Source organism: Elephas maximus, chromosome 2, assembly GCF_024166365.1.
Source record: "Elephas maximus indicus isolate mEleMax1 chromosome 2, mEleMax1 primary haplotype, whole genome shotgun sequence".
Taxonomy (NCBI): domain Eukaryota; kingdom Metazoa; phylum Chordata; class Mammalia; order Proboscidea; family Elephantidae; genus Elephas; species Elephas maximus.
Window position 1 is genome coordinate 178,538,384 of NC_064820.1, and position 12,500 is coordinate 178,550,883.

The 12,500-nt window shown below is 36.9% G+C and overlaps 1 protein-coding gene across 2 annotated transcripts in view; it reads right to left on the reverse strand.

The window, feature by feature from the left end:
* GABRB2 (gamma-aminobutyric acid type A receptor subunit beta2) overlaps window positions 1-12,500 on the reverse strand; it is a 296,350-nt gene that overhangs the window by 194,255 nt on the left and 89,595 nt on the right. For both annotated transcript variants that reach the window (XM_049874268.1, XM_049874267.1), the window contains exon 4: window positions 4,544-4,764. In XM_049874268.1, coding sequence (XP_049730225.1) covers window positions 4,544-4,764 — 221 coding nt within the window. The remainder of the gene's footprint in view (window positions 1-4,543; window positions 4,765-12,500) is intronic.

Sequence of the window (12,500 nt, forward strand, 5' to 3'; positions counted from 1 at the left end):
AGGCATCTGACAAAGTCCAACACTCATTCCTGACAAAAACTCTCAAGGTATAGAAGGGAAATTTCTCAACATAATAAATTGCATCTATGCAAAACCAATGGCCAACATCATTCTTAACTGAGAGAGGCTGAAAACATTCCCCTTGAGTATAGGAACAAGACAAGGATACCCTTTATCATCACTACTATTTAACATTGTGCTGGAAGCCCTAGCTAGACCAATAAGGCAAGAAAAAGAAATAAAGGGCATCCAAATTCCTGATGAAGAAGTAAAACTCTACCTATTTGCAGATGATATGATACGATACATAGAAAATACCAAAGACTCTACTAGAAAACTACTGGAACTAATAGAATGATTCAGCAGAGAAGTAGGATACAAGATAAACATACAAAAATCAGTTGAATTCTACACACCAATAAAGAGAATGATGGAAAGGAAATCCAGAAAACAACAGCATTTATAATAGCCCCTACAAAAATAAAATACTTATGAATAAACCTAACCAGTGATGTCAAAGACCTATACAAAGAAAATTACAAAACACTTCTGTAAGAAACCAAAAGAGATCTACATAAGTAGAAAAATATGCCATGCTCATGGATAGGTAGAGTCAACATTGTGAAAATGACAATTCTACCCAAAGCAATTTACGATTACAATGCAATCCCAATCCAAATACCAATGACATTGTTTAAAGAGATGGAAAAACCAATCATTAACTTTATATAGAAAGGGAAGAAGCCCTGGATAAGAAAGCAGTACTGAAGAAGAAGAATAAAGTAGGAGGACTAGCATTACCTGACATGAGAACCTGTTATACAGCTACAGTAGCCAAAACAGCCCGGTATTGGTACAATGACAGCTACATTGACCAATGGAACAGAATTGAGAACTCAGATGTAAATCCATCCATCTACAGTCACCTGATCTTTGACAAAGTCCATGAAATGTGTAAAAGGCAGTCTTTTTAAGAAATGGTGCTGGAAAAACGGGAGGGCCATCTGCAAAAAAATAAGACAGGACCCAAACCTCACACCATACATAAAAACAAACCCAAAAGGTATCAAAGATCTAAATATAAAGCCAAAAACTATAAAGTCCATAGAAGAGAAAATAGGATCAATGCTAGAGACCCTAATACATGGCATTAACAGGATACAAACCATAACCAACAACACAGTAACTCTAGAAGATAAGCTAGATAACTGGGATAGTCCAAAAATTAAATACATATGCTTATCAAAAGGCTTCACTAAAAGAGTAAAAAGAGAACCTCCAGAGTAGGAAAAACTTTTTGGCTATTACAAATTAGATGAAGGTCTAGTCTTTAAAATCTACAGGAAAATCCAACACCTCTACAACAAAAAGACAGATAATCCAATTAAAAATGGGCAAAGGAAACGAACAGACACCTCACCAAAGAAGACATTCAAGTTGCCAACAGACACATGAGGAAATACTCTCAATCACTAGCCATTAGAGAAATGCAAATTAAAACCGCAATGAGATACCATTTCACCCTGGCATCACTGGCACAAATCAAAAAAACAGAAAATAACAAATGCTGGTGAGGCTGTGGAGAGATTGGAACTCTTATGCCCTGATGGTAGGAATGCAAAATGATACAACCATTTTGGAAGATGATATGGCTCTTCCATAGAAAGCTAGAAATAGATATACCATATAAGCCAGCAATCCCACTTCTAGGAATATATCCTAGAGAAATAAGAGCCGTGACACAAATAGACATGCACACTCATGTTCGTTGCAGCATTATTCACAATGGCAAAAAGATGGAAATAAGCTAAGAGCCTATCAACAGATGAATGGTTGAACAAAATTATTATGCATATGCACAATGGAACACTACGCAATGATAAAGAACAGTGATGAACCCTCGAAACATTTCACAACACGGATGAATCTGGAGGGCATTATGCTGAGTGAAATAAATCAATCACAAAAGGACATATATTGTATGAGACCATTACTATGAAAACATTTACACATAAAAAGAAGCAATCTTTGATGGTTACGAGGGAGGAGAGGGGTGGGGATGGCAAAACACTAATAAGACAATAGATAAGTGGTAACTTTGATGAAAGGTAAGGCAGTACACAATTCTGGGGAAGCCAGCACAACTCGTCCAAGGCAAGGTAATGAAGCTCCATGGATACATGCAAACTCCCTGAGGAACCAAATTTCTGGGTTGAGGGCTGTGGGAACCTTGGTCTTGCAGAATATCTAGCTCAATTGGCATAACATAGTTTATAAAGGAAATGTTCTACATTCTACTTTGGTGAGTAGCATCAGGGTCTTAAAAGCCTGAGATTGGCCATCTAAGATACTTCACTTGTCTCACCCCTTCGGGAGCAAGGGAGAATGAAGAAAACAAAAGATACAAGGGAAAGATTAGTCCAAAGGACTAATGGACCACAACTCCACCAGACTGAATCCAGTAAAACTAGATGGTACCCGGCTACCACCACTGACTGCTCTGACAGGGATCAAAATAGAGGGTTCCAGACAGAGTTGGAGAAAAATATAGAACAAAATTCTAACTCAAAAAGAAAGAACAGATCTGCTGGCCTGACAGAGACTGGAGAAACCTTGTGAGTATGGCCCCCTGGACATCCTTTCAGCTCAATAATGAAGTCACTCCTGAGATTCACCCTTCAGCCAAAGATTGGACAGGCCCATAAAACAAAACGAGACTAAAGGTGCACACCAGCCCAGGGGCAAGTACTGCAAGGCAGGAGGGGACATGAAAGCTGGTAATAGGGAACCCAAGGTTGAGAAGGAAGAGTGTTGACATGTTGTGGGATTGTTAACCAATGTCATAAAACAATATGTGTTCTAACTGTTTAATGAGAAACTAGTGTGTTCTGTAAACCTTCATCTATAGTACAACTAAAAAAAAAAAAATCCAAACTGTACTTCTTACCAGGAAATCCTGGTGGTGTAGTGGTTAAGAGCTACAGCTGCTGAACAAAGGGTTGGCAGTTTCAATTCAGCAGGCACTCCTTGGAAACTCTATGGGGCAGTTGTACCCCTTACCAGCTTTTTGCCCTGGATCAAGATTTTTAACCTCTCTATGTCTCAGTTTCCTCAACTGTACCTGCCTCCTGGGTTGCTGCATGAAATTAAATGAGTTGACACATCTGAAACCCTTAGAACAATATCTAGCACGTAGTGCCAAGACCAAACTAAATCTACTGCTGTCGAGTCGATTCTGACTCATGGAGACCCTGTAAGACAGAGTAGAACTACCGCAGAGGGTTTCCAAGGCTGTAAATCTTTATGGAAGCAGGCTACCACATCTTTCTCCCATGGAGCGGCTGGTGGGTTTGAACTGCCGGCCTTGGGTCAGTGGTCAAAAGCTTTAACCACTGCGCCACAAGGGCTCCTAGCATATAGTAAACCCCGTGCCGTCGAGTAAAAGTTCAAAAAAAAAAAAAAAAGGAGGATATGCCAAGTGCAGTGAATACAGCAGATAAGTAAAATGAGATATAACAGATAAGAAAAATGTGACAGTGAGAGAGAAACCCCAGTGTAATGTTCTGGCTCTGAACTTGGAACAGGGATCAAATTTCATCTCCACAGCTTACTTTCTTTGTGATCTTGGACAAATTGCTTTATTTAAAATACCGATCCTAACAGCTCCTAACTTACAGGAACATCTATGATAATGCGTGAAAAGCACTCAGCACAGAGCCTGCCCCTAAAAAATGTTCAAAAAATGTAGAACACTATTGTTATCATCATCATTATCATAACATAATCACATACCTATGTAAAACAATATGGAACAATATTGAAAAGTTCAGAATTTCCTGACATGTGATGCAGAGGAACCCTTATTATTGTAATATTTTCAGAGTAAGAGAGATTTTTTTTTCCAGAAGATTATCTGTTGCTTTCAACACTGAATACACTTTAAAAGAAGAAACTCCCTTATTTTAATTCTTCCTCACCCAAATGGCAGAGCATTACAATTCTTTTCTGACATAAGCAGTACATTTAATAGTGTAAATTCATCATTAATAAACATGAGATAACTACTTTATTGATTTGCAAGTCTAATGGCTCCTCAGAGGGTGAGAGGGCACAATAAGCCTTGCTCTCATCAGAGGACCATGACTCAGTTCGGGCAGCTCAGGAGCAATTTATAAGAGAGCACTGGTCATGTTTGAACAACTATCTGGCATTCATAGTTTTGTTTTGTTTTTTTCCATTTTAAAGAAGGCCTGCATCTTAGGTGTTTTGATATTATTTATCCTTACTCTTTGACTCTTTAAAGAAAGCAGCTTTCAGATCAGCAGCTGATGTTGGGAGATAATTCAGAAAAACACCCTTAGCTGGGGCTTAGTCCCTTTGTAAACATGCTACCTGGAACTCCCATACCTATTAGAAAGGGGGATTTAACTGTGTGTCAGCAGAATTGAAGGAGGAGTAAGGAAAAGAGCACAACATTCCCCTCCAATAAAAAGTAGTAACTATTTTCTCCAGAAAAAGTTAAATTTTAGAATTATGTACAGACCTGAGGCCATAAAGGACAGTCCCATCTGGATGCAGGCGGATCATTCGGTTCTTGACAGTCACTCCATGCACAAATGACTTCTTATCGTTCAGGAAGTAGGTATCAGGCACCCAGAGCTGGTCTGCCACTCTATTGTCCAGAGTCAAGTTTAAAGGTATTACATTGTAGGACAGCCTCTTATCTCTCCAGGCTTGCTGAAAGTACATTGTCAGGGTGTAATCCTGTGAATGTGAGAAAAAAACAACTATTACTTTGTACTTAGTGGACTTGGGAGGTAGGCAAATAAATATCTCACTATTAATATGAATAGAAAATACACTATAACCATATACACACACTGTACTCTTCACATATAGAAAATAATTTATTTTTAGTGAGCATCTGTTACACTCCAAGTCATTTTTACTGAGCATCTATTATACTCCAGGTGTGGTGGTAGGCACTGTGAGTACAGAAATGAAGAATTATATCTCCATGAAGTATATTATACACTACCAGGAGGAAAGATGTTAAGGAATAAACTCTCAATAATTAATTTTTGCTTCCAAAAGTGGGGTATACAGGTTGTTTTAAGGCAGGACAAAAACACTACAAAAAAGAGGAAGACCCTCAATGACATGGATTGACACAGTGGCTGCAACAATGGGCTCAAACATGGCAATCCATGTGAGGTGGTGAAGGACCACACAGTGTTTGGTTCTGTTTTACATAGGGTCGCTATGAGTTGGAACCGATTTAACGTCACCTAACAACAACATATACATACACATATACATACACACACACATATTTTTTTATGTGTACTTAAAAAAAAATGCTAGCACATGCAACACAGTTTCATTCACCTATCCTTCCATTCATTCGTTCAACAAACGTTTATTTTATATCCAGTATGTGATGGGTGCTGTTTAGGTGTTGGGATAAAAGTGGTAAACAAGACAGACCATCATATGCCTGCTCTTGGGGAATTTATAAACAAAGCACCAATAAATGAAGTACCAATAAATGAACTAAATGTCAAATATGCTACATTCTATGAAGCAAACAGACAAAGTATGAAATATTTAGCTGTAATGGTAGAAACAAAAAAAGAAAAAAGCATCTTGAAGGAATTGGCATTTGTGCTGAGACAAGATAAGGGCCAAAACTACTGAATATCTGGGAAGAACATTCTAAGCAGAGGAAAATATACTGCAAATGCCGTATGAACTTGGCATGTTTGATGAACAGAAAAAAAAAAAAAAACAAACAAAAAAAACCCTACTGGCAAAAGCCCAGGGATAGACAGGGCAAGAGGAAATGAAGCGGTAAAGAAATTTAACCTCATGAAGTTTACCCTTCATTAGGGAATGCAAATATGAAATAGTTTGTTGCAAAGTTTGTCATTGATTATGGTAGTAATTTTAAGAATTTGTAAATAAGAATACTAATCAGTCTGATTGATCAAGGTAGGTTTTGCAGGGGTGGAGACATTTATTCTGAGAGTGACTTAGCCTCCCAGCTATCTAATTATATTAATAAGTAAACATACATATATGTACATATTCTTCCTTTTGCTTTAGCTGCTTGACATTCATAAGCAAGTTTCAGAGTCTCCTCTGACATCCATCTTAGTCTTTTCTCTCTTTCCTGTCTTTTCAATGACCTCTGGCTTTCTTTATATACGATGTCCTTGATGTCATTCCACAACTCGTCTGGTCATCGGGTCATTAGTGTTCAATGCATCAAGTCTATTCTTCAGATGGTCTCTAAATTCAGGAGGGATATACTCAAGGTCATATTTTGGCTCTTGTGGACTTGCTCTGATTTTCTTCAGTTTCAGCTTAAACTTGCATATGAGTAATTGATGGTCTTTTCCACAGTCAGCCCCTGGCCTTGTTCTGACTGATGATATTGAGCTTTTCCATTGTCTCTTTCCACAGATGTAGTCAATTTGATTCCTGTGTGTTCCATCTGGTATAGTTGCCATTTATGTTGGTGAAAGAAGGTATTTGCAATGAAGAAGTCATTGGTCTTGCAAAATTCTATCATTCCATCTCTGGCATTGTTTCTATCACCAAGGCCATATTTTCCAACTATCGAGCCTTCTTCTTTGTTTCCAACTTTCACATTCCTTTCACCAGTAATGATGAATGCATCCTTATTGCATGTTCAGTCAATTTCAGACTGCAGCAGCTGATAAAAATATTCTAATCTTCTATTTCTTCATATTTGGCCTTAGTGGTTGGTGCATAAATTTGAATAATAGTCATATTAACCAGTCTTCCTTGTAGGGGTATGGATATTATCCTATCATTGACAGCGTTGTACTTCAGGGTAGATCTTGAAATGTTCTTTTTGATGATGAATGGAACACCATTCCTTTTCAGGTTATCATTCCCAGCATTGTAGACTATATGATTGTCTGATTCAAAATGGCCAATACCAGTCCATTTCAGCTCACTAATGCCTAGGATATCAATGTTTATGTGTTCCATATCATTTTTTACTACTTCCAATTTTCCTAGATTTATACTTCGTACATTCCAGGTCCCGATTATTAATGGATGTTTGCAGCTGTTTCTTCTCATTTTGAGTCATGGGGCTCGAGAAGACAAAGTATTGTAATGACATGTGCAAAGAGCTAGAGATAGAAAACCAAAAGGGAAGAACATGCTTGGCATTTCTCAAGCTGAAAGAACTGAGGAAAAAATTCAAGCCTCGAGCTGCAATAGTGAAGGATTCCATGGGAAAAATATTAAATGATGCAGGAAGCATCAAAAGAAGATAGAAGGAATACATGCACTTATTATACCAAAAAGAATTAGTCGATGTTCAACCATCTCATGAGGTAGCATATGATTAGGAACTGATGGTACTGAAGGAAGAAGTGCAAGCTGCACTGAAGGCACTGGCAAAAAACAAGGCTCCAGGGACTGACAGAATATCAATTTAGATGTTTCAACAAATGGATGAAGCGCTAGAGGTGCTCACTCATCTATGCCAAGAAATATGGAAGACAGCTTCCTGGCCAACTGACTGCCTAGTCCCAAGAAAGGTGATCCAACAGAATGTTGAAATTATTAAACAATATCATTAATATCACATGCAAGCAAAATTTTGCTAAAGATCATTCAAAAACGGCTGCAGCAATATATTGACAGGGAACTGCCAGAAATTCAGGCTGGTTTCAGAAGAGGATGTGGAACCAGGGATATGATTGCTGATGTCAGATGGATCCTGGCTGAAAACAGAGAATACCAGAAGGATGTTTACCTGTGTTTTATTGACTATGCAAAGGCATTCGACAGTGTGGATCATAACAAATTATGGATAACATTGCAAAGAATGGGAATTTCAGAACACTTAATTGTGCTCATGAGGAACCTTTACACAGATCAAGAGGCAGTTGTTCCGACAGAACAAGGGGATCCTAATTGGCTTAAAGCCAGGAAAGGTGTGCGTCAGGGTTGTATCCTTTCACCATACCCATTCAATCTGTATGCCAAGCAAATAATCCAAGAAGCTGGACTATATGAAGAAGAACAAGGAATCAGGATTGGAGGAAGATTCATTAACTACCTGCATTATGCAGATGACGCAGCCTCACTTGCTGAAAGTGAAGAGGACTTGAAGCACTTACTAATGAAGATCAAAGCCCACAGCCTTCAGTATGGATTGCACCTCAACATAAAGAAAACAAAAATCCTCACAGCTGGACCAATAAGCAACATCATGATGAACAGAGAAAAGACTGAAGTTGTCAAGTATTTCATTTTAATTGGATCCACAATCAACAGCCATGGAAGCTGCAGTCAAGAAATCAAATGACACATTGCATTGGGTAAATCTGCTGCAAAAGACCTCTTTAAAGTATTGAAAAGCAAAGATGTCACCTTGAAGACTAAGGTGCGCTAGACCCAAGCCATGGTATTTTCAATCACATCACATGCATGTGAAAGCTGGGCAATGAATAAGGAAGACCGAAGAAGGATTGACGTCTTTGAATTGTGGTGTTGGCAAAGAATATTGAATATACCATGAACTGCCAAAAGAACGAACAAATCTGTCTTAGAAGAAGTACTACCAGAATGCTCCTTAGAAGCAAGGATGCTGAGACTGAGTCTTATATACTTTGGACGTGTTGTCAGGAGGGATCAGTCCCTGGAGAAGGACATCATGCTTATCATGCTTGACAAAGTACAGGGTTAGCGGAAAAGAGGAAGACCCTCAACGAGATGGATTGACACAGTGGCTTCAACAATGAGCTCGAGCATAACAATGATTATAAGGATGGCTCAGGACTGGGCAGTGTTTTGTTCTGTTGTGCATAGGGCCACTGTGAGTCAGAACCAACTCAAGGGCACCTAACAACAACAACATATATGTGTGTGTGTATATATATATATACGAATATATATGTACACAAATATATATGTATATATGTATCATAAATTCATTATATATATAAATATATATATAAGTATATATATATTTATATATAATGAATTTATGATACATATATACATATATTTGTATATAAGTATATATGTATCATAAATTCATTATATATATAATATATATATAATACATATATACATTATATATATAAATATATATATAACGAATTTATGATACATATATACATATATATTTGTGTACATATATATTCGTATAATACTAACTATATTAATAACTCAGACTGGGTTGCCATGTAGGGAGTATTGAAGACCCAGCTCTACCATTTCTCAACTATGTTGTTAGTTACTGTCATGTCAGCTTAAACTCATGCTGACCTTGTGTATAACAGGATTATATGTTGCCTGGTCCTGTGTGATTGTCATGACCAATGATATGCATGGGTCCACTGTTTTGGCTATTGTGTCAATCCATCTCATTGAAGGTTTCACTCCTTTTCATAGACCCTCCACGTTACCAACCATGACGTCCTTTTCTACCAACTGGCCTTTCCTGATTATGTGTCCACAGTAAGTAATCCAAAGTCTCACCAACCTTGCTTCAAAAGAGCATTCTGGTTGTATTTCTTCTAAAACTGATTTGTTCATTCTTCCAGCAGTCCACAGTACACTCAATATTCTTTGCTAGCACGGCAATTTGAATTCATCAGTTATTCTTTGTGTGTAAATTTATATAAGTTCTTTGTGCTTCAGTTACATTAACTATAAATGGGACTTTTAATACATGCGTGATCCAACCTAAAAGTTATGATGAGAATTAAATGTATAACTCAAATGCAATTTGTAAACTACAAAAAGCTGTATATCATGAGTAAACCATTTACATACATAATGTGACATTTATTATCCATTAGAGGCCTTTGGGTACAATGTAACTGCTCTACCACCGTCATTCGAATAACTAAATGAAGGACCAAATACTCATTTGAAAAGAATAATTACAATTTCTATTTTAAAACCAAAGTTCACAATGCCCTACTTAAAGTCTTTTCATAAACTAGAATCATGTATTAATCATCTCTGCAACCTGAGAGCCTAGCACAGTGTTTGGGGCACAAACAGTGACTGACTGAATGAATGTCCAGTAGGTACATATTTCTGCATATATCTGGGCACTTTTATGTGTAAGATACAGATGTCTACCAGTTTCTGATTTTTTTCAACCTGCGTTGAGATTTATTCATCTTAATTTGGTTAAGCAATTTTAAATTAAACTTATAAGATGTTATTTGCTAAAAACACTGAGCAGTTTTCATACAAAAACAAATTGTTCTTGTAAGAAAATTAAGTATATCCCCTGGCTTCACAAACATACAAATTTTGGCCTCATTCAGAAGTCGCAGTAGGACATTTTTTCTAAATTGAAATCAAAATTCTCTTCAAATGAGGGATATATTAATAATTAAAGGCATAGCAAATAATTGTAGATGAGATTTACTGTAGCAGATTTTAGTCCTCTGGACTGTTCGGCAACACTCTGCTTTAGTAAATAATTTATCTGACGATCTCTAGAATGGCTTCATGATTTATGATAAAATTTCATGAATAAGAGGCTCATGAATTACATAACTAGAAAACAAACCAGATAACATCTTTTGCATGTGTCTATGCTACAAATAGCCTAAAATTAGAACATAAGAAATAAAATAGGCAATCAATATTGTGCTTGAGAGAATACATTTAGTGACTTCTAATTTTTGGAGATAAAATGGAAAATTTGATTATTAATCCCATTAGATGATGAAGCTATTTAACCTGCTTTTATAATAAGCCCTTTAAGATTTAGGGGAGAGAATATTATCTGGAAGGTATTGGAGTTTATCAATGAGCTGAGATGTGCTTGGACACAGGAAATTATATTCTCTTTGGGGCTATATAAATGGTAATATCGTTAGATCTTGTGTCACTTGCTAACTCCTGCTACTTGTCAGCAAGGCGATGTCTGCTAAGAAAGGCTCTCAGACAAACTCTGGTGATTCTGAAAACTGTCACATCAATTTTCATTTCATTTATTTTTAAATTACACTTTATGACACTGTCAAGATAGAGGAAGCTCTTGAATCTATATAAATGTAATTGGAGATAAAAGGAAGGAGTGGTCCTGTGTTCCATCCTCTCTCTTAGGCCCTCGTCCAGCCCAGATGAATGCTTTGAACTTCCATATTGAAAGCATTATCTGTTACATTTAACCAGCCTCACCTGTCTAGCTCAGAGTAGTTATTCAGATTGGAAAAACCCACAGAATCTGTTTCTGGGGGCTCCACGATCCATGTCATCACCAGTCAAGAAGGGTTTAGACTATCAGAAGAAGAGTCAGTTGACTTTTGATGCTGAGCAAGATGGAATAAGCTCACTACCACCTATCTCTCCTAGTAATTACAACTGAAGACTCTAGTAGGAATAAAATGAAACTACCTGAGGACTGTGCAAAGTCAACAATAGTATGCAGACTGGGGAGGGACTAAAAACGTGAAGAAAAGCTACTACAAGGATGAATTTCTTGTTTGTTTTTTTTTTTTAATTTTTTTAATCCCTCTTTTATCTCCTTAAAACACACACACATGAATATAGTCAAATGTACGCCTACCTAAATAAAAATGAGAGCTATATATAACATGGAAACCCTGGTGGTGTAGTGGTTAAGTGCTACGGCTGCTAACCAAGAGTTCAGCAGTTCAAATCTACCAGGCGCTCCTTGGAAACTCTATGGGGCAGTTCTACTCTGTTCTATAGGGTCGCTATGAGTCTACTCTGTTCTATAAGGTCGCTATGAGTCAGAATCGACCGGACGGCAGTGGGTTTATATATAACATGTCCTGGATTTGAAGACTAAATAATGTTAAATGTTATTCTCCTCAAACTGATCTAAAGACACAACTCAATCCCAATAAAAGCCCTAACAGAATTTTTTGTAGATATTAACAAGCTAATTCTAAAATTTATATGAAAATCAAAGGAACTACAATAATCAAAACAAACGGAAAGAGGAAAACAAAGTTGGAGGTCTCACATTACTTGATTTCAAGACTTACTATTAAGCTACACTGAGACAATGTGGCATTGGGAAAGAATACCAATATAATTTTATAGAAGAGAGTCAAAAAAAAAAAAAAAAAAACCCCACAAACATGTTCAATTGATCTCTGGAAAAGGTACAAAGGCAGTATCTTGGGGAAAGCATAATCCTTTCAACAAATGGAAGTGGATTGATTGGAGTACTCATTTGCAAAATATAAATAAAAACGAACCTCAACTCATTCCTCACACATTAAACAAAAATTAATTCAAAATAGATCATATAACTAAACGTACAATGCTAACCTATAAAACCTTCAGAAGAAAACATAGGAGAAATTCTTCATAACCTTGAGTTAGGCAAATAGTTCTCAGCTACAATTCCAAAAGAAAATAGGTTAAAAAAATTAAATCTTAACAAAACTTAAAGCATTTGCTTTATGAAAGACACTATTAAGAGAGTGAAAGGCGAGCCACAGAGAGAA